Source organism: Drosophila novamexicana, unplaced genomic scaffold (assembly GCF_003285875.2).
Source record: "Drosophila novamexicana strain 15010-1031.04,08,12 unplaced genomic scaffold, DnovRS2.1 tig00001810-arrow-arrow-pilon, whole genome shotgun sequence".
In the NCBI taxonomy this organism is placed as follows: Eukaryota; Metazoa; Arthropoda; class Insecta; order Diptera; family Drosophilidae; genus Drosophila; species Drosophila novamexicana.
In genome coordinates this window covers 63,621-88,180 of record NW_020824894.1, presented here as the reverse complement: position 1 = coordinate 88,180, position 24,560 = coordinate 63,621, and the positions used below count along the sequence as shown (strand labels likewise).

The 24,560-nt window shown below is 39.2% G+C and overlaps 1 protein-coding gene across 1 annotated transcript; it reads left to right on the top strand.

Moving 5' to 3' along the window:
• The first annotated feature begins 1,519 nt into the window (after positions 1 to 1,519).
• On the top strand, positions 1,520 to 24,421 carry LOC115768490 (fasciculation and elongation protein zeta-2). The gene is made up of 5 exons (XM_030713072.1): positions 1,520 to 2,566; positions 21,480 to 21,937; positions 21,997 to 22,212; positions 22,279 to 22,368; positions 23,006 to 24,421. Exons 1-5 carry the CDS (start codon positions 2,019 to 2,021, stop codon positions 23,086 to 23,088), a joined length of 1,395 nt encoding a protein of 464 aa, XP_030568932.1. The 5' UTR covers positions 1,520 to 2,018; the 3' UTR covers positions 23,089 to 24,421.
• Positions 24,422 to 24,560: the final 139 nt, after the last annotated feature.

The window sequence follows — 24,560 nt, the reverse complement described above, 5'->3', positions numbered from 1 at the left end:
AAAAACAAGAACAACAAAAAGCAGCAATTTAGCTATTTTGTTTGTGTCAAAAGAAAAAGACATTTATTTTTATACATATAATAATATATACATAATAATAATACTAAACATATTTTAAACATATGAGATTCCATTCAATTTCTTGCTGTCTGATTACAATTTACAACTATTTGATAATTACACACTGTATTTATTTAAAAAAAACAAAAACAAAAACAAAAACGGGCCACAAAAACTGTATTTAATTTGTATTAATTTATTAAAAATAATACCCGCACCAAAACCAATTTACGTATTGCTATATATATATTTCTTACTCATTAAACATAAACAACAATACTTTCTATTAACTGACTATTATTATAATTAATACTTTTTTTTTTTTTTTTGTTGATTCACGAAGAATTTCCAGTCGAGCTTTTCTCGTTTTGTATCTATAATTCTTTTTAAGCAAGCCTTAAACAAAAGGAAAAACAATTTTAAGTGCAGTTGAGATTGGAGATAATGTTTTTTTTGGCATTTTCTTGTTAGCGTTTAAATTATTTACTAATATTTATTTTGTATTTAATGCTTATCTAACAAAGACATAAAAGACACTGAACACACACACACACACACACAGCCGGAAAAAAAAGCCTGCTTTTAAGAAAATTATAAAAATAAAAAGAAAATGTTGTAGCTTAGCCTTAATGCACACGTGTGTGTGTGTGTGTGTGTGTGTGTGTGCGTGCACATGCATTTGCATATCTACACACACGCACACATGCGTATGCCTGTGCTTCTCTTAAGATAATTAACCAAAATTCCCAAATGTTTTAAAGTTTTGTTATTAAATGCATTTCTCGAGAGCACTAAAATATAACCCACAGAAAATGGGCTAGACAAGGCCTACTTACTATATATATATATATAAATATATATTGAAATTAAAAACTAACCCTATTTTTTTGACCCAAATGCTAATTGAAAAGTCAAACAATGTTTAAAACAAAAACAATTATTGCCGCTGGGCAGAGTGCTTCGATATTACGCAGTATAAACAAAAATAAAATGACAAAAAAAAGAAGAAGAAAACAAAATGTTAGGACTCTGAATCTAATAAATGTATTATTTAATATAAATATTAATTTATATTGTAATAAAATTGAGTATAAACAAATTTTGTTCTCGGGAATTTGCGAATCGGTATTGGGAATTATTCCAATTAGCAATATTACTTGAACAGTATTTAAATAAGCCCGCTCAGCGTACTAGTGTTGCAAAGTGTTTAAATCGCCATCGATAGTTGGTTGCGCTATCGATGACAATAGCTTTTGTTGAAAATGCTTATTTAGTTTCCAATAATGCATTGTTATTAAACAAATGTTATTAAATGATATATTTGTGCATGCTATTTTTAATTTGTCAAAACAGTGTGCAGTATTCAGCGTTTCTCGATAAATGTGCGCATTTTGCTGTTTAACGCATACGGTCACACTGGTGCTGTGCAGTCGCAAGAAACCTTCGTTGTGTTTTGGTCTCGTCGCTACCGTCGTGTTGCGCGTTTCGTCGACTCTGCTGTGTTTATTTTATTTGCGTTCGCGTTTGCGTGCACAACAACAACAATAACGGCATTCAACGTTCGTTATTAAATTGTATCAAGCTAATAGAAACAGTGTTCAACGCACGACAGTTTCACTTTTTTTTAACAGTGGTTTTTGTTTATTGTGACCAGACAGCAACAAATTAAACGATTTGCTATCAAAATATATAAATACTCAACCGAACAGCACGGTGGGTGACACAAGTGCGTTTGCGTTTAAATAGGGGTTGCGAATTTTTCCAACACAGGTGCGCCTGTGTGTGTGTGTGTGTGTGTGAGTGTGTCTCAGAAATAGCGCATAACAAAAACAAACCGCAGTCGGACAGAGCCTGCGTTTTTATTTAAATCGCTCGCAACATCTTTATCTGAGCCCGCTGTCCAGAACGCCCACCGCCCAGCCCCTGCGCCCGCCCCTCAACTGCGTGTGCCGCGTGCCATGCGTGACCTCGGCACCAAAATGGCCGAGCTTAAATTTGAGGCTCCACTGGCGAAGTTCGAGGAGACGGACGAGTGGGGTGGCTGCGATTTTATTTCCAATCAGAATGCGCTCAACGATACGCTAAATCTGAACTTGAGCTCCAATCGGAATCAAAAGGATGGCAACGCCAAGCAACAGCAGCAGGACAAGCTGCGTCTGCTCGAGGATGCGGTCCGCGATGCGCACATTAGCAAAAATGGCGGCGGCGGCGGAGGAGGAGGAGGAGGCGCCGGTGCCGGTGCCGCCGGCAACATAAGCCCCAATTGCAATACGCACAATCTTGGGGAATTGGGACTGGCCGATATGTCCGGTCCGGCCGGTGGCCAGGATAAGCGCGGCGCTGACAATGTGGACAACTTTACAGAGACTTTTGGCGGCAGTCTCGAGGATTTGGTGAATACGTTCGATGAGAAAATAACCAAATGCTTCGGCAACTACGAGGAGAACGTCGAGGAGCTGGCACCGGTTCAGGTGCGCAGCCAGGAGGAGATCATGAATGAATGCCAGTGAGTATGCGAATCTATACATAACCTTAGTTCAAGCCATTCCAAGCTGAGACTTGGCTCAAGAGAGCACTTCGAAGCTTTGCGCTCAATTGCGGCTTTCCAGCGGTTTTAACTGCGCTTTAAGCTCCTTTTTCGACTGGAAGAGAAGCTTTAAGAAGCTTTGAGCTCAGCTCTGAGTGTTTATCGAGCTTTTAGTTGAGCTTTTTAAGCGCCTGGAACTTATTTTAAGCTTCTGGAATAGATTTTGTCGAGCTTATGACTTTTATACCAAAGGCAATCGATTTTCCACTTGATCTAACAACTATTTTACTTTTTAAGCTCTGCTTTCCGAGCTTTAAGTTTAACTCCGATTCTCTGGCTTCCACTTGGTTCATTTTAGCCTTTTTTTGTAACTGTGAGCTCTGCCTGCGGCTCGATGCTTGGCTTTGAAAGCTTGAACGGTTCAATCTCTGGAACGGTTCAATTGTGAACCAGTTTTTTTTTTGTTTTGTTTTCAAAGTTACATAAAATGCATTGCGCGATGCTTTTTACAGCGCATGCGCCAGCTAAGCCACCCTGAGACTCAAACACCAGCCCCCCTCCCCGCCCGGCAGACCGAACCAACCCTGGCGCCATATAACGACGTAATCCTGTCGCTGCCAGGCGGGTGGAAGCGATGGATGGAGGGGGGGGGGGGGGGGGGGGGGGGGGAGTAGGCACATTGTTGGATCGATAAAAGATGACGGCTGCCGCTGAGACAATTGCTGCATCTGAAGTATGCTGCATGCCAATTGAAAGGCAACCCTTGACCAGGCGTCTCAGCGTCTCGCGGAAGCTCACCCTTAACAGCAGCCCCCTCCCCCGTCAATGATAAACTGTGGCCCAATTGTCTCTCTGTACGCAATGGGCGGTAGGCGGGAAGTCGCAATCAGCGCTGTCAAGCAAAGCAATTCAAAAGCTGGAATTGGCTGCGTTTTCCATTGCGTAGATTATAAATCATGGCAACAATGAGCAGCGGCGCCCGCGGCGGCAGCAGCAGCAGCAGCAGCAGCAGCGGCGTTGACCGCTGATAAAAGCACTTGAAAGTGCATTTGCCTGGAAAGTCGAGAGTTTAACTTTGCTTTGGAGAGCAGGAAGTGCAAGGAGCTTGGGTGTGCGGGTGGGAAAGAGAGCGACAGAAGGAGAGTGAGAGCGTTGCCACTGTGCGCAAATTAAGCAAAATGTATATACGTATGTGTGTGTGTGCTGTTGTTGTTCGCGCTGACATCAGCCAATAAATTTGATAATCGCTCGCAGCTTAACGAACCTCTCTCTGCCTCTCTCTGCCGCTCTCTGCGCGGCTGTGCGTGTGTCATAAACAATTAATGCATATGCACATATTCAAATTGTATTCATAAATCTACATAGCATATTCATGACTGCAATTGATGAATAATGTGCAACGAGGTTGAATTATGAGTCTAATGATAAACGCAAATCTGTATGTTTGCTTAAGCACTTTCAAAAAAAAAAAAAAACAAATTTCATGTGCACTTGAGTTGGGCTATTCATGAAAGTGCGGCTAAAAATTCGCACTCATACTCACGTTCACACTCACACTCAAGTTTGTTTTTTTTGTTGTTTGTTTCGTACCGTATGGCAACATCCGAATGTGTGCCTGGCACGCTCTCGCTCTCTCTTCCGCTCTCTTTTTGTCCGCCTGCTTTTATCAGCTTCCCACGCCAGGTTAACATTGACGTTGAGAGCGAGCACTTAACACCCTTTACCCTCGCGCTCGCTCTGCCATTCGCTATGTGCATGATGATGCACTGCTTTAATTGCTTTGCTTAGCGTCTTCGGCTGTCTCGCTCATGTCGTTACGCACTGTCGTCGCTGATGCATCGAAATGCACCGCTGGTTGCTGGCTGCTCGTTGCTGGTTGATGCTGCCGTCATCTATATAACTGTATTTGTCAACGCTTTTGTTCCTTTGTTTTTGTTCTTGTTTACCTGCGCGTCAAATACGAGTCTGTCGCTTCAAGCAGCACTTTGTCAATATTTACGTTGCACATTACTACAAATATTCTCTCTTTCTCTCGCTCGCGCACGCTCTCATTTTTAACGAAGGTCGAGCGTTATGTAGGTGTGTTTGTGTCTGCGTGTGCGTGCCTGTGTGTGTGCAGCAGCCCCATCTACGTGTGTGACATTTGACGAAGGTCTTTCAAGTCGAGTATTTGCTGCGTAGAAAGCTTCTTCTTCTTTTGCCTCGCAGCGCTGCTGTAGTTTTACATGTTCTTCTTCTGTCGCTGTTGTTTTTGTTGTTGTTGTTAATTCTCTGCTGGAACATGTTTAACGCTTTGGCAACTTTACGAAAACACCAACAACTACTACGGCAACGCCAACTGCAACATTTGCAAACCGGCAAACTTTTGCGGCATTTTTTTTTCGTCGCAACAACAAAAACAACAGCAATTACGACAACACTGAGCGAATGGCACAGGAAACATCTTGGGAAATGCATTTCTTGGCAGACTAATCGAGTGTTTTTTTTATTGGTTACATACAAATGCAATGTTCATAGCTGAAGGGTGGTGGGAGGGGGGGGGGGGGGAAGGTGATGGTGTAGTTTTATAATACTGTTATAAAATGTGTAACGCACAGCAGGAGACTTCGACGAACTGTTATATGCAAATGTAATGTTCTTACTGTTATAACATGTGCAAAGCACAGCAGGAGACTTTGACAAACTGTTATATAGCCATGTCAGGCTGTTCTTCTGTTCTGTTCTACGCAAACTCGCATCTCAGTAACTGCTCGAATCGGTTCACTATATTATTTAGCTAAATATATGAAAAGCCTTTTCGATTATCAAGCTATTTGTACAAAACTAGACTTTTATTGATGCCAAAATGCTTCTGTCTCTCTCTCTCTCTCTCTCTCACAAAATCTGCTTAAAATCTGCCCCATATCGGATAAAGATTCGGTTATTATATTAAAAATATCTACACCCAAGTCAGATTTACAAGTCCTGCCAGCTATATGTCTGCCAAGGGTATTCACTCTTCGGCGTGCTGATGGGTTTTCTTTTTTTTTTTATTTTTTTTTTATTGATTTGCGGCACTTTGGATTAAACCTGAGCTGCATATGATATATATGAGTAGCCGCATCCAAAATTTGCTGTCCCCAGCGCTTTTATGGATCCATTATAACCGAGTGTACGGCTTGTTTTCATGTGTTGTTGTTATTATTGTTGCTGTTGTTGTTGTTGTTGTTGTTGTTGTTGTTGTTGCATGCGGCGGCGACATTAAAACGACCGCATTTGTGTGCCACTTAAAGGCTGGCCATATGTGCCATGTCCGCTGTCCGTTGTCCGCATATGGCCTGACTCGTCAGTTGGTTAACAGTTGTGGGTCCGCTTTCCGGTTCGCCAGCAATTTGCATTTGACAAACGCCCCCCCCCCCCCCCCCCCCCCCCCCCCATTCCTCACCCTTGCAGCGCGCCCTTAACCAGGTTTGTTTTTTCCATGTTGACATAATCAGCTTTTATTTTCTTAACATTTCCTGTAATTTTGCAATGCCTGCAATTGTCGCTGTTGCAGCTGACAGCAGCTTTTGCTTGGAACTGCAGCTGGAACTGCAGCTGGAACTGCAGCTGGAACTGGAACTGGAGCTGGAACGTTTAGCTGCTGTACAGCTGGCTTCCAGCTGGCGACCTACTTTGCGCCTAAGTTCAATGTCCTGTCGCCAAATCCTGCCTGCAGCTCAGCTTTTCCCAAAAAGCCGAAACCCGTTTTGGCCAAATCGCTGGCAAGAAGCGCCATAAATACGAGCTGCCATTTCTGGCTATCGCATGATGTGTGGGCCATTAATTTTGACAGCCAGTCTCCATAATATGCAACAACTCGCTGAATTCTGTGTCGGACAAATACTTTTGGCTGGTTGTCAAATGTTTTGCTTGTCTTACATGTTCGTCTAGTTAGTTATCCGCATGTTAACATTTACCAAGCAGTTTATCTCCATAAATATGCCATGCTTCTGCGTGTTCTGTGTTGTCAGTAGGCTGTCGAACAAACTTAACAATTACTCTTGTCATAATGTTTTATCTGGGGGTTTTCCTTTTTCCCTGGCAAATCTGCCTGCACACATTTAACAGGCAGTTTAGCCTCATTAATATGCAGGGAAATATGTCTTTAACATTTCCATTGTGAATAGGCTGCCTTTTAAGCTTGACAAATAACTTAGCCATGTTGTTAAATGTGTAGCGTTTTTTCCATCTGCCTGTTAATACTTATCATGCAGTTAAGCTTCAGCAACAATTATGTCACGTGTGTTTTCTTGTTTCCATTTATATTGTGATTAACTCATCCATGTATTAACTTTTACCAGGCAGTTAAGTTAGGTTTCCTTTTATATTTGACATCTGCTTTAACTTATTGTCAAATGTGTTGTTCATATTCTACACAACTGTGCTGTTATTTAACATTTACCAGCTAGTTTAGCTGACAGTTAAATATTTCTTAGGCAGTTTAGATTCAGACATATGAAAAAGCCAACAAAAGGGACAACCCTTTATATTTGACACCCACTTTAACTTATTGTCAAATGTTTTGTTCGTATTCTATACAACTAAGCTGTTATTTAAGATTTATCAGGCAGTTTAGCTGGCAGTTAAATATGTTTTTGTCAGGTCAAACTATTCTTTTGCCAATTAAAACTTAAAAGTAGAAAAAATAATGGTTGAAATTCTTTGTAGTTGCACATTGTTTGACCAGTCCGACAAATTCGCTGTTAAATTAGCAATAAGTTTCTCACTTTAACCCCTTGTCACATTTTTAGACAAGCTAAGAGCCCTTATTGAAGTCGCTTGCCTCGTGACTGGATATCGAATTACGTTCGGTTTAATCAATTATGTAAGGTGGCTGCTCCTAACCAACTACTATAAATACTCAATTGAGTGCTTGTATAACACCGAGGGGTTGGGGTAGGGGCTCAGGGCTTCGCAGGAAGTGGCTGCTGATGTATCCTTGAAAGCAACACGGAGCCTGCCTGACTCGGCGTTGTGACAGCTAAAACAATAATATAAAATTATATAAATATAGACGGGGGTAGTTTTGCAATAGCGACAACAGCAACAATATCCAACCCCCCTGAACGCCAAATCCCGCCGCCTGCTCACCGAGGGTCGAATGAGTCATGCCAACATGGCGTATGCGTGTTACGAAAACAACGGAAGGAGGGGGAGGGGATGCGAGGGTGGCTGGTTGTGGCAGTGGGTGAGCATTCAGGCAGGAGTCGAAAGGCCTGTCGTTAGACCCCAAGCGAGTTTGGGTTTCGAGTTGTAGTTGTTGTTGTTATTTGGGGTTGCTTGAAAGGCATTTCCTGTCCAAGCGCAAAATTCGCCAAAGGACATTAACCTCTTGCACTGTGCACTGTGCACTGTTGCAGCCAATTGTCCTGCCCCACCCCAAGATACACATAAACACAGCATAATGTGGATGTAGCTGCAAACATAGCTGTCGATACACTACTGTACAGTAGTCACTCGTTATTTGAAGCGCTTTGAATCGAAAGCTGACTTTCGATTGGAAACTCTGATAAAATGTGTATTACTCGACTAATACCCATTGATAAGGGGTTGAAAGGGTATGCTATCTTTTGGTTTTTGCGTAAATGTGACGATCAAGGCGACGATCTTGAAAACTACAAAAGCCAGGGACTAAATTCTAAAAAATACTACAGATACAGATACAGATACAGATACAGATACAGATACAGATACAGATACAGATACAGATACAGATACAGATACAGATACAGATACAGATACAGATACAGATACAGATACAGATACAGATATAGATACAGATACAGATACAGATACAGATACAGATACAGATACAGATACAGATACAGATACAGATACAGATACAGATACAGATACAGATACAGATACAGATACAGATACAGATACAGATACAGATACAGATACAGATACAGATACAGATACAGATACAGATACAGATACAGATACAGATACAGATACAGATACAGATACAGATACAGATACAGATACAGATACAGATACAGATACAGATACAGATACAGATACAGATACAGATACAGATACAGATACAGATACAGATACAGATACAGATACAGATACAGATACAGATACAGATACAGATACAGATACAGATACAGATACAGATACAGATACAGATACAGATACAGATACAGATACAGATACAGATACAGATACAGATACAGATACAGATACAGATACAGATACAGATACAGATACAGATACAGATACAGATACAGATACAGATACAGATACAGATACAGATACAGATACAGATACAGATACAGATACAGATACAGATACAGATACAGATACAGATACAGATACAGATACAGATACAGATACAGATACAGATACAGATACAGATACAGATACAGATACAGATACAGATACAGATACAGATACAGATACAGATACAGATACAGATACAGATACAGATACAGATACAGATACAGATACAGATACAGATACAGATACAGATACAGATACAGATACAGATACAGATACAGATACAGATACAGATACAGATACAGATACAGATACAGATACAGATACAGATACAGATACAGATACAGATACAGATACAGATACAGATACAGATACAGATACAGATACAGATATACAGATACAGATACAGATACAGATACAGATACAGATACAGATACAGATACAGATACAGATACAGATACAGATACAGATACAGATACAGATACAGATACAGATACAGATACAGATACAGATACAGATACAGATACAGATACAGATACAGATACAGATACAGATACAGATACAGATACAGATACAGATACAGATAAAAATACAGATAAAAATACAGATAAAAATACAGATACAGATAAAAATACAGATACAGATACAGATACAGATACAGATACAGATACAGATACAGATACAGATACAGATACAGATACAGATGACTAATCTACAGACGCTCGCACGCCCAAAAAGCGAATCGACAAAGCTTGGCTATTACATCATCGGCAACAACAACAATAATAAACGCTAGAAAAAGAGCGAGAAATGGAGAGAGGGAGATGGACACAGAGAGATGGTGAGAATAGGGACGGAGAGGCGGAAGCAAACGCAAAAAAAGCTGTCAAGGACATCGCCAGGCCGGCGGCTACGGAACGTAGCAAAAACATAAATTGTTGAAATTGAAAAGGGTTTGTGCCAAATTGAATTGGCACTTCATTTGCCACGCCCCCCTCTGTCCATTCCCTCGCCCACAATTGCCCAAGGCTGTCCCTGAAAAAGGCAATCAACGAGAGATGTGACAAAGAGCTGCAAAAGAGGCTACGATTCAATAACTCAGCATCAGCTTATTTTTTTAAAACTTATGGAGATGGGCTTCTTATATAAATATAATAATATCTATGTCTATATGTATATAGATCACATTATATATAAACTTAATAGCCATTGAAAATTCCTTTATCAATGGAAAACGCATTTTCCTATATGAATAAGAATTTTGCCATTGAAGGAGTATAAGGAAGCTGGAAATGTTTGCACAGAAATAGCTAAATCTGTTGACGAACTTTTAAAAAGTAGCTACATTTAGCCAGAAATAAGCTGAATTGGCCAAATTGGCAACATTGCTTCGGTGCTTAAGGTCCGATCTTTATGCAATTTTTTTATTTTTAATTTTAAGTGGAATTGTCGAAGGTAGCCAAAATGTGGCGGCTTTATCTAACCTATTTTCGGGTTATGCTTTAATATTATATGGCATATGGGATTATATAAATATATGTATATATGTATTGTGTATAAATTTCAGTCTATATCTTTTGCAAGGGTTTATATATATATCTATATATAATGAACTTCTTATGAACAAACTCTTAAATTGTTTGTCAGCTTTGCTTGGGCTGAGCTGAGCTGAGTTGAGCAACATTTTGCAGACTTTGTTAATTGATTGATTGATTGATTGACTTACCATAAAGAATGATCATTACGACGTTACATTTTGGCCACGTTTGCCATTTGGGCCGTTTATATTTGTGGGCCACATAACTGAGAGCTCAGCTCTAAACTGATTTGGCTCGAAATGGAAGCCAAAAAAGCGTTTCGCCCAGCTCAGCGCAGCGTCCCCCGTCGCTGCTGCCGCTGCTAATGGCCTATTTATAGAAAAAAGGAATTGGAGAGAGAAAGAAAATAACAATAATAATAATTAACAACAAAGCAAAATATAAATAACTAACTGCCTTGGAGTCAATCCCTTGGGGATTAGCAGGCCAACGAGAGCAAAGACTAGAAGAGGCAAACGTAACGCTAAGTTTGTCAACGCTGCTGTCCCCATTTTTGTATCTGTATCTATGTATCTTTGTATCTATGTATCTATGTATCTGCAACTGCATTGTGTGATGCCAACGCAAAGTGTGAACCAACTATATTTAGAATGCGCTTTGATGTGTGTTTGCTGCATTTTCGTGTTTGGTTTCGGTTTTAATTTTCAGCCACCTTTCCCCCAGCTCGCCAACTAATCCAGCAGCACATAAATATGCAGATATATATATATATATATATTAATAATTTTTATTTCTTATATACATTACTTATTTAATAATTTATGTCTGGCTTTCGGGCATAATCATCTTTGGGCCCAGCGAAAACTTTCACACTCTTGCACAATGCACAATGATTGTATTGAAATGTAGCCCCCCCCCCTCCCTCCCCCTCTCACCGTGTGCTACTCTACGTCAGCTACTTTTCTCTTAGCTATGTCATCTAGTTGGACAATCTCTAATATATTGTTGTAAATATTATTTGTCGTAGATGCTATAATTCAAGTTATTACTATTAATTTGTTTGAATGTTAACGAGTAACTGGCCCGAGGTGTTGTGTAACGTTCAGTTCAGTGTTGGCTAACAGTACTAAAAGATCGAAAAGTATCTAGATGGAGAAGAGCACGAGAGTAATTTTCCCTTTTCGAATTACAACAAAGTAAGAGGTTCTAGTCGGGAGCTCCCGACTAGGGGATAACCTGAACCCTCTTCTTTCAACATCAAATATATATATATATATATTCTATTTTAGAAGCTATATGTCAAGGTTGGTGACTCAAGCTCTTGTTATTTACCAAAATTGCCCAAAAAACAGGATATCTATATCGATTTTTATCGATTGCTTGGAAACGGAGTAAGTTATCGATTATCAAGTCTCTAGTTCTTATAGGTTCTGAGATCCTTGCGTTCATACATGCGGACAGACGGACAGTCGGTTAGACGGACAGACGGACATGGCTAGATCGACTCGGCTATTGATGCTGATCAAGAATATATATACTTTATGGGGTCGGAGATGCTTCCTTCTGCCTGTTACATACATTTGGATTTTCCACAAATACAATATACCCTTATACTCATTTTTAATGGGTTCAGGGTATACAAATTATGCCATATTTACTCTCTTATCAAGGCCTTAGATTATTTAGTTGAAAGCTCGTTTTTTTCACGTGCTTTCAGATACACTTTTCAATCTCTTGACAATTGCATTTGAAATCAATTTTCTTTTACTATTTTCGTTTATTTTTCATTCACACACATTGATTTTACAGGGCATACAAAATTTGTTATGCCCATGACTTGCACTGTCCCACCCCCCTCTCTCTCTCTCTCTCGCTGCCCCCCTCTGTTGCCCAACGCCGAAAATAAAACATGTGAATGTTGCGCCGCGCTTGAGTGAAAATACATGTGAACGAACCACAGCGCAGAGCTCCAAAAGCCAAACCCAGAGCCATTATCCAAGCTGGAGGCTTCAAAATATCCACGGCTAAATCGTTGCATAAATTATTTGCAATTAAAAATGGGCGAATCAATAAAGCACTTTGAATATAACGTGCCAATTGCAAGTGCATTTTGGTAATTAATGAAGCGAACAAATCATCAACGAATTATAAAATCAATGTAAAAACAATATTCTTTATTTATTTATTAGTAGAGGGAAATAGAGAGAGAACGAGAGAGTTGGCAGCAAAATGAGAGAAAAGTCACAACGTTTACGAAAGAAGAGCACAAAGCAGAATGGGTTTCTTAAGAGAGTAAGCAGCAAAAACAACGAGAATATGGCATGTGAATAAAGAAGGCAAAGCGGAGCATTGAAAGGATAACTATATGATCAAAGCAAGCTGAAGAGAGACAGATCATAGAGTATATTACGAACTTCTTGCTCTCTTTAACAAAAAGTGAACACAGAGAGAGGCCAGTATGTAGATGAAACTCTTGTAGAAAGTCGTCGGCGACAGGAAGAAAGTAAAAGTAAAATTAAAATAAAAATAAATTAGAGAAATTATAAAAAAAAATGATGCACAATAGAAAAACTTAAGAAATGCCAAGCACAATTAAATTCAAAATATAAATGAAAAGAAAAAGAAAAAAAAAACGTCAAACTCTGCGTGGGCGAGCGAAGTGAAGTCAAGTGAATGAAATGCCACTCGCAACGCGTTGGCGAATGAATGAATATTCATCATGATCAAACTAATCATGAGCTCGTCGATTAACTACGTCTCGATGATCATGTGCATGTGATGAATAATAACATGTTCAAATTAATCAAAATGCCGTAGATGTTGTTCGTCTCCACGATCATGTCAATATTTCCATGATGCTCGTTTCGATGATCATGTGAATGTATTCATCAGAATCATCTTGATCAAACTAATCATTAGGCCGTGAATGATGTTCGTCGCGATGATCCTGTGAATGTGATGAATATTCATCATGATCAAACTAATCATAAGGCCGTGAATGATGTTTGTCGCGATGATCATGTGAATGTGATGAATATTCATTATGGATAATCTTATAAAAATGCTGATGTTTTGAATATATTCATCAAGTTCGTCTCGATGATCATGTGAATATTTCCATGATGTTCGTTTCGATGAATATGTGAATGTATTCATTATATTCATCAGATTCATAGTGATCAAACTAATCATAAAACCCTTGAGTGTTGATGTTCTTCTCGATGATCATGTGAATATATTCACCAACTTCGTCTCGATGATCATGTGAATGTATTCATTAGAATCATCTTGATCAAACTAATCATAAGGCCATGAGTGATATTCGTCCCGATGATCACGTGAATGTGATGAGTATTCATCTGGATCAAACTAATCAAAATGCCGCTTATGACGCTCGTCGCAAAGATCATGTGACGCTGTCGTCTGATTCATCAGTTGGACACAAATTGATTGCGTTATCTAAGTACCGCAATTAAAATTCATTAAAATATTTACGCATTAATTTTCATATGGCAATTGACAGCCAAGGAACAATGGAATGGGCCGCCGTCCGCCTTACGGCGTTCGCGCATGAGCTCATTTCGTGGGCGTTGGTTCAAAAATTAAAATTCAAAAAAAAAAAAAAAGAAAAAAAACGAAACGAAACGAAACAAATAAAAAATAATGTTTTGCCGCTGAAATTGAGCCGCTAATTGTCGCTGCACACAAGCTCAACATGTGCCCCATGCATATCATCAACTAGACACAAAACAAAAACACTCACACACACTTACACACACACACACACACACTTTGGCCACAGAAGATACGCAGATAAGACTGGTCCAGCATGTCGAAAGAAGAGTTCAGGGTTCATTTGGCTGCTGTTGCGTTGATTTAACGTGCCTGATAAGTGCCCGGGATGTGATCTGCTTTCCGTATGAATTATGCGCTAATCAAAAAATACATGTCTTAATTGCCAGTCGCGATGATGGAAATATCTATTTGAGCAGTGTGCCTGAGCGAGAGTGAGAACTGTGAGGGAAGACTGTACGAACTTGGGAAACTGTGAACTATGAACTAGAACTGAGCCAAAAGTTAGTATACTCAAAGTGTAACTGAACCAGTTCAATAGCTGAATTCTATTTGGAACGAATGAACTTGAAACGGAAGCAGTGAGCACAACTGGAGGAACTGTAAGCTAGAGGAAGCTATGCTAAGCTAGTCGGAAATTTGTATAGGGAATCCCAGGCAACTGGAATTGGAACTGGACGGAAACGTTGTGACTGAACCAGTTCAATAGCTGAGTTCTATTTGGTTGAAGGTGCGAACTGGAACTGGAACTGGAGTCACTATATGAACTGAGAAAACTAAAGGAGCTAGCACAAAGGAGCTGAAGGAACATTGAGAAAAAGGTTCAATACAAAACAAAAAAGAAGGAACTATTTGAACTTTGAGAAATGGAACGAATTGGTGGAAAAGGAGAAAACTGCCAAAGTTTAGGAATGGGAATATGTAGGGATAATATAGCTGGAGGAATGTGTTCGAAAATTGTGGAAATCTGTTAGAGAAATTGATATCAATTACAGTTCGCTTGCGAACTAATTCGTATTGGTTCTTTTATAATAAGAGAACCAACAGAAGAACTCTGTATTCAGCTCTAAGTATCAATGATATCATAGGCAATAGATCAACAGTTCTTAGGAAAGTTTGTTTAATAATTTCATATAAAATGTTTATATCATTAATATATGTACATGTATATGCATATGTTGTTTTCTTTTGAGCGAAACGGAAACGTTTGGCCCACAGAACGTTCCATATCAAGCGATTCCGTACACAATGCTCCTATTCTTATATACATATTTCTTATCAAGTGCGCATTATGCAAATGTGGACACTTTTTTATTTTGTATTATGAATAACAAGACATGACAACACTTGCTCGAAACGTGGCCAATTGTGCTCAAGTTTAGTCCAAGAACTGGCTAATCAACTTAAGAGCAAATCAACTTTGGTTGCTTTCATTCATAAGATTCATTTGGCAAGTGCAACCGAACGCTCCAAATATTTAGCCTACACATTTAACACACACATATACACATATGTATATTTGTGTGTATATATATATATATACTATATATCTGCCATATTTTCTGATGTGTGTGCAGCTTTAAAGACCTACATATTATTTAAATGGCGGCCTCGACACATACCACAGCCCCATCCCCATGCACCATTTACGTATAGATCTGTGTGTGTGTAGGTGTGTATCTGTGTGTCAGCCTAGACACACACACACACACACACACACACACACACACACACACACACACACACACACACACACACACACACACACACACACACACACACACACACACACATATAGACAGACAGACAGAGAGACATTCATTTACCTGACGCATTTTTCCGAGTGTCGCAAACGATTTGCCCGCTTCGCTTGTTTCGCACATTTTTCATCTTTGGCCTTTGCTTTTTGCTGCTGTTTATTTGCTTTTTATATACCCTGTAAATGTTATGCTAACAGGGTATATGTGCAATTGATCAGTGCTCGAATTGCCTTGCCTTATAAAAGCAATTCGCATTAAGAGGCGTTCCAATTCCGCGTTCCAGAAAGCTATCAGCTTTCAATTAGGTTATGTATTTGAATCATAATATATTATAGATATATATATAGCGAATAGATATAGAAATATTTATAAAATTCATTGCATAAAAAACTGAAAAAAAATAATATAGCAGTCCGTTTGTAAATTGAAGGCATAAAAAACGGAACCTAAGGATATATCAAGCCCTACCCGTGCGCCCGTGCGCCCTGCCACGCTAAAGGGTATTTTATGGTCGGTGCCATGTTGTCTTCTTAGTTGTCTCTTTCAAAAATTTAATGTATTTACTTTGCTATTTGTATGCTCAGCTTTAGCTAAATGGGAAAATGTCTTGCCAACTGCCCATATACAATATATATTCATATATATTCTTGAACAGCAATTGGTTTGCTATCGAGATAAACTACACAATATCGACTATCGATAAAAATGTAACTGAGATAGACGTGGCCTAGGAAGTCAGAGCAATTCAATCTTCTTCGAATTGATTACTTTTGCTGCTGCAACCCGGCGTCGCAGATATTTATTCCAGTGATTTTTATTTACACATGGCGAAAAAGTGAAATATGTATATTGTATATATATACATACATATATATGTATATGTATATATTGAAGGCAAAGTAGAAACACAGCCGACACAACAAATAATTCATTTCCAGCGAAACGAAACAAGCAGTCACACGAAATAAAACGAATTAATACAAATTTAAATGAAACACAAGGAAATACCAAACATTCTTAGCACGAGCGTCATTAATGTACGGATTTCACAAAATGTGATTGCAACGATTGCCACTGGGGCAAAGAGTTTTGCTGCCTGTCGCATGGAACTGAGGCTCGTTGCCAGCTGGATGCATATGCAAAAATAGAAAAACTCTGGCCAACATTTAATTGATGGGTCAGCAGCGTGGCCAGAATTATTCGTTCTGCATCAGAAGTTCCCCTTTTTTCGATATACTCGGCATAAGGTACGACTTCTTATAAGCTATTTGTTAAAAGCTACTCGCTATAAATAACTCGCTATAATCTACCACTCGTTGTTAACTACTCGCCATGAGTTACTCGTTATAAGCTACTCGTTTTAGGCGACGAGTTTCTTTTCACAGACTACTCGCTATCATCCACTCGTTAAAAGTTACTCGTTGGTAATTACGAGCCATAATCAATTGTGACAAGCTACTCGCCATAGAAATCTTTTCGAAACTAATATGGCAAGATTAGAGCTCTTCGCTGCTTAGTTATTAACCAAGACTTATAACTTCGCTTTGCTCTTAGCACACCTTGAGAGCTAATCGGCTGAGACACTCGCTACAAATTCCCGCTCTTTGCAATAGATTCAATATAAACTTTTCATTGCAATCTATTCACTAGATATTACTCGTTATCAACTACTCGTTATGAACTGTTTTCTATAACCTACTCATTAAGAAGAACACGTTTTAAAATACTCGTTATAAACTACTCGTTACAAATTAATCGCTGTATGCTACTCGTTACGAACTACTCGTTCTAAGCTACGAGCTTCTCGTCACAAAATACTCGTTATGAGTTACTCCGTTGTAAAGAAAGAGTGATAACCACTTTGGACAAGTTATAGATATGTTCTTGTTAAATTTTCTCAAAGAATCATATTCTATAAAACTCTCGATACTATTATAACAATTTCTAGAGCGCAGCGCTTCGTAGCTATCAACAACGACCGTTTAATTATCAGCTCTAATATTACTTAGGGCATTTGAGATTGTGCTGCAAAAGCGCTCAAGTGCAAAATGCTCATCATCATCAACAGCAACAGCCACAACAACAATAACAACTACAGCTAACATCATCAGCTAATCAACAACTACAACAACGACACCCAACAATTGCTCAAATGTAGAGCAAAAACAATGATGGGAAGACAACAACAACAACAACAACAACAACAACAACAACAACAACAACAACAACAACAACAACAACAACAACAACAACAACGGCAGCAACAATTACAGAGTAACATAAAACCGAAAAGGAAAAAACAAATAGCGAAGCAGCGAGAGAGCATCTACAAGCCATCTGGCAATTAAATGATTGGCATTGATCGTGAAATTCGATAGCAATTGTGCCACACAGACAATTTACATACACTTCCAACGCAGACAAACTGTCTGACGGCGCGAAGAAAACAACAAAAAACAAAAAAAAAAACAAACGCAACTCTCGGTGGGGAAACTCTGGGCAAAATGCCAATTGCAACTTGAGACACTCGTCGCACTATTCTGCATACCCTGTGCCAATTAAATTGACTGATACAGGGTATTCTAATTCTATAAGTATTTATTATGAGATTTTATATTCAATATGCTTATTACAATCGCATTTCTAAAGAACAGATTTAATTGGCCTCTTTGGGTTTTCTACAGGGTGTTTCCTCCTGTTGAGTTTCTATTTGTATCTATTTGGGCTCATTACAGGATATTATTCCAATTAAACAGTCTCCTTGCCTGTTTTTACTTTGTGACTTTCGCTTTCAGTATGTTTTGCTACAGGGTATCTACCAGTCTTGAATTCTCTATTAGTTCCTTTTAGCTCTGTGCCATATTACACATTTAAACAGAATGCCCGCCTTTCGTCTATATGACTTTCGCTTTTCATCATTTATGTCTGAATTGCACCAGGGTACAGGGTAGCTGGCTGTCTAGCAAATCGACTGTTCCATGTCCATTTGTTTCGCTTTCCAGTTTTCTAAAGTTCCTCGTTTTATTCTGTGTACATTTTAGTCTCAATTTCAATATGCTATTGTAGACTGTGTGCGGGGCAACTCCGGATCTGGCACATTCGTCTGTTTCATTTCCATTTGTTTCTTCTGTTTCATTCGGGTCTTTCAGGCATGCTAGCTTCAGGCTATCTATGAGTGTGGCACTGACTGTTTCAAGTCCATTTGTTTCTTCTGTTTCATTCGTTTCTTTCATCCAATCTCCCTGTCAGGCTATCAATGAGCGTAATGCTTCGCTTCCATCCATTTAGAGGGTATCTACCTGTCTAGCAACCAGGTCTGTCTCATTGCCATTTGTTTCGTCGTTGCGGGTTGCTGTCATTTCCAATCTTAATCTATCTTGGTATCTTATTACAGGGTAACTATCGGTGTCACTCCCTTCTCGTCTCTTCCACTGCCATTTGTCTTATCTTTGGTGGTTTCTGCCATCTCCAATCTTAATTGCATCTCATTTGCATAGCTCGTGCGTTGGGAGCTGCCTAATGAGGCATTTTATCAGCCGCTTAGCCGAGACAGCAACCAGTGCAAGGCAGCGACCCACTATTGCAGCAGGCCCACCCCTTACCCTGCCCCTGCCCCTGCCCACATGCCACAGCCGCATGCGCCTTTTAATGTTTGGCAGCTGTTTACTTAGCCTCCTTGTAAGTCGTCACCAAGGCACTTGCCAGTTTATTGTGCCAGTTTTGTTCTCCTCTTTTTGCTGCTGCCTTTTGTTGTTGTCGTTGTTGTTGTTGTTAGCCATAAGTCGCAGCACATTGCACCACATTTAACGTGCCTTTTGTTTGTCGCTCTTGTTGCACTTGGAGTGGGTGGCATACGAAACATTTGCTCTCATCCGCAATAAATAGCCAAGAAATTCCACTGGGCGCCGCCAGAGGCCATTAAAAGTGTGCATTTGAATTTATGGAATACTGCCCCATCGAATCGTTGACCCACTCGCGGGGCAGAGGGCGGGGCAAAAAAAAATCTAAGTTGTGCATGTTAAAAGTACTTTTAAAACAATATACGCAAATAGTTTCTACATAAAACTCCGCTTTCATTTAAAGTTCATTATTTAAGTTTTACACACAGGCATATATATAATTATATATATTCTCTATCAGTACGATCAGCCGACACGTCTGTCTATCTATTCGTCCGTCCACCTGGTTTTAGAGTGCTCGAGTGTGGCATATAAGTGCACTTAAATCAAATAATAACGTCTTTTTTCCCAGCTGCAAATTTTGAAGTATGACGAATTTGTATGCATGCCCTTCTATGCGATTCTCATAATTTCAAGTAGGGGCTGGCACTTTCTGAGTTTTGTTAGTTATGTGAAAATATATGTGTATTGGTGTGTGCATAAAATGTTTCTTTTAAACAGTGTTGGTGTGTATCAAAAGTGGACCCCTCTCTCTATCTCTCTCTCTCTCTCTCTCTCTCTCTCTCTCTCTCTCTCTCTCTCTCTCTCTCTCTCTGACTTCCGCTTTCGCTCTCTCTCTTTGACTTCCGCTCTGTCTCAATCTCTTGTCAAGACTATATTTTTTGTTGAATTTCTCTGACTCTCACAGTTTCATTTGTTCTCTCATTCTCTTTTACTCCTACTCTTGTTCTCTGTCTTTCTCTTTCTTACTCTACTCCTAACTTTGCATTATCATATTCACAAATTCTATATCTTTCTCTCGCTGGCTCTTAGTCTTAATTTTCTTCATTTCTCATGTGTCGGACTCTCTCTTTCTCTTCGCTACACTCTCCGTATTTATTATCTTTCTCTCTCTCTCTCCCTGTTTCTCCCCCTCCCTCTCTGCCTTTTGAGGTTGTCTCTGTCTCACTCTCCCTCTCTGCCTTTGTAACTTATTTTCTGTCCTTCACTTTATCTCTCCATGTCTTCTCTTTATGTCACTCTCTCTATTTATCTCTCTCTCTATCTCTCTCTCACTCTGTCTTTCCTTTCTTACACTATTTTCTGTGCTTAAATTGTACCCTCTCCCTCTCTCTCGTACTCTTTCTTTCTCTCGTACTCTCTCGCGTACTCTCTCTCGTACTCTCTCGCGTACTCTCTCTCGTACTCTCTCGCGTACTCTCTCTCGTACTCTCTCGCGTACTCTTTCTCGTACTCTCTCGCGTACTCTTTCTCGTACTCTCTCGCGTACTCTCTCTCGTACTCTCTCGCGTACTCTCTCTCGTACTCTCTCGCGTACTCTCTCTCGGAACTCTCGCGCGTACGCGCTCACTGACGCGCGCTAAGACGAGCACGCTACGCGTACTCTCTCGCTCTCGAGCGTACTCTCTCTCTCTCTCGGACTTCTTCCTCTCTCTTCTCGTACTCTCTCTCTCTCCTCTCTCGTCCGGTTACTCTCTCTCTCTCTCTCTCTCTTCTCTCTCTCTCTCCTGTACTCTCTCGCTTACTCTCTCTCTCTCGTACTCTCTCTCTCTCTCTCCTCTTCTCTCTCTCTCTCGTACTCTGTCTCTCACTCTCTCTCTCTCTCTCTTACTCTCTCTTACTCTCTCTCACTCTCTCACACTCTCTCTCTCTCTCTCACACACTCTCTCTCTCTCTCGTACTCTCTCTCTCTCTCTCTCTCCCGTTATCTCTCTCTTTCTCTCTCTCTCTCTCGTACTCTCTCTCTCTCTCACTCTCGCTCGTACTCTCTCTCTCTCTCCTTCTCATACCCTCTCTCTCTCCTGGCTTGTCCCGCTCACTCTCTTTTCGATTTTCGATAATTTATGGACTCATGATATTTAATTATCTTTTGCAGAATGTGGTGGACCATAACTGGGAACTTTGGCAACATTCTGCCCATCGACTGGTCCAAGTCGTATACACGCCAGATGCACATGCCGACCCTCAATCTGGGTCAGAGCCGAACAAAGCAGCAGCAGCAGCAGCATAACCAGCTGCAGCAGCAGCAACAACAACAACAAAACCAACAACAACAGTCCAACACGCTGGATGCACAAACGCCAGTGGATGAGTTCAACGACTTGGCCAGCGAGGATGAGGCGGTGGCCAACGACTTGGACATGCATGCCTTGATATTGAACGGCCTGAACGGGGATGCTGACGATCATCCCATCAAGACGGTGGAGGAGGTGATTAAGGAAATTGATGACATCATGGATGAGGCCGAGAGTCCGCTGGATGAGCCCGAGACCTGTGATTCGGAGGTCATTGAGAAGGCGCGTGAGGTGCTCGGCGCCCCGCTTTACGCAGAGAGTGAGTAAACCCGCGCAAACTCACTTTGATAGCTAAACTTTGAACTCCTTTTTGTCTAGAATTACAATATCTGAGCAGCACACAGCTGAACGAGCTGTATATGGAAATGGAGATGCTCATCCAGGAGCTGAGCGAGACACTGATCAATGAGCTGGCGCTGCGCGATGAGCTCGAGTACGAGAAGGAGCTGAAGAACTCCTTCATATCCTTGCTGCTGGCAGTCCAAAATAAGCGTCGACAATACCATGTCGAGAAGAAGCGCGGCAAATTCCAAGGTAAAAGCCTCATTGCCTCAAATATATATATTATTCAGCTCCAATATATTTGAATCTCTGCTTCAGGTCCGGAGCCCAAGTACTTGACCACAGTCATACCGTATCATCTGGAGAATGGCACACCCAACAATCAGTCGCTGCAGGTGTTGATCAAAAGTGAGTGTTCGCTTGCGAAGGCTGCAGCTGCACAAGTGATAGTAACGCGGGAATCCCAATCTATTACACATAAATATATATATCAAAAAGAGAATAGAAATAAAATCGTCTAGATACGCTGATAATCGATTTTTATCGATTTTGGGAAACTCATAATAACTAAAATCGATGCATTTATCCAGGCTAGAACGAAGGCAGCTCTTCGTGCTGATAAAGATAATGCATATATATACCTCAAGAGCTCAGAGATTCCCCCTAATATATCAATATTGTAAAGTATAGGCAATATATAGGTGTAACAAGAAATGTAAGAAATAGCTACATACATATATCAGCTTCTTTTTTCATTCACGCTAGATCTTATGATATCCCTTTATATAAGAACTCATAATATATTTCTATCTAAAGACTGAATGATAACCTTTTAGTAAATGCCATTCGCAAATGTTTAAAAATTGTATACGAGTTTTAAGGTTATCTGAAATTCATTTATCTGAAAATTCATTTGAGATGTGTTACACACTTTCTGGACAAGGAAGGCAACGTTTCATGCTTTGTTTGATCTTAAATCTATTTCGCACAATATACTCTATAACTTTTCAAAGTTATGCTCAAATATACTCCAACTTTCTTGCAGTACTCAAGGCTATAAATGAGGACAGTCCGACGGTGCCGACGCTGCTAACGGATTACATATTGAAGGTGCTCTGTCCCACATAAATGACGACAACAGCAACAGCAGCAACAACAACAACAACAAGAACAGCAACAGCAACAATAGCTACAGCAACAATATACGCTCTATCTCTTTGTCTGTGTTTAAACGAGTATATATTATTTAATAATTAGTTTATATTACTTATAAATGTATCACATACGAATAATGTATTCGATATGAAATGAGCAAAAAACGCCCTAACACAAAACCCAAACTCTATTTGTCATATGCAAACGCTTCAAACTAAACGAGCTAAACCCAGATATCTAGCCTGTTAAAGCTATATCTTCAGCTAGACAGAAAGAGCTAGAGTATTAAGAAAGAGAAAGTGAATATGAATGTGTTTAAGCAAAGTACGTATTGCACGCAATACTCAAACCTATATGCAAAATTCTTAACTAAAGAAACAAAAACAAAAATAATAATAACAAAAACAAAAGAAAAGTATATACAAAAAATAAAAACAATTTACCATATTTAAACACAATGTCGCATAGTCGAAATGTTGTTAAGCTTCAAGAAATAATAAATAAAACAAAAATTCAAATAGCTAGCATATATAGATGAGCATGCCTATGTATTGTAATGCCATAAACATATATGCATATATGCATATATTAAATAATTGTCTATATATATATATATATGTGCATGTATATGTATATATACCATATTCTTTGTCATGTGTTCGTCGCTGTTTCAAACTGTCTTAAAGCCAATCGATTTGGAAACAGTTTCAGCATAAGTAAATATCGTATATGGTCAAACAAAAGTTGTTAATCTATACATATATAAACACACCATATATACATATATATATATATATATATATGTATGTATATATGCTAACTGAATGTTGGCTCCTTGCTCGACTTTTGCTTCAAGCTGTGCTCCCAACGAGTTTGCATTTTTGCTAAATCAACTCAACTCAGCATCAGGTTTATTATTATTATTATAATATTATTGTATAATGTCTAAACAATTGTTTTCCATTTTGTTGCAATTTTATTACTATTATTATAATTTTTTTTTTTTATTTTTTATTTCATTTTGCTTTAAGCTACTGCAATACAAAGGCACTCGAATATAATTTCTTTTTGTTATTATAATTATTATTACTATTATTATAATTATAATTATGTTTATTTAATGCTCGAGGCGCGCGCGTGGCCATAAAAAAAAGATGAAAAAAAACAGCGCATTTTGCTCTGTTTACAACAAATTCATTAAAAATGTAATTTTAATTTTAAATAATTTTGCATGCAAAACGCTGTGTTATCTACTTTTTATCAATAAATATGCTTGAATGCAAATCCAAATACAATTTAAAAACTTACAATACACAACTACAAATATATATACACGTATATATTTCAACTAAAAACACAAATAAATAGATTTAAATTGAGTCAGGCGCACAGTGCTTTTATTTAATTAAATATATATACATTTATATATATATATGCCTTATGTT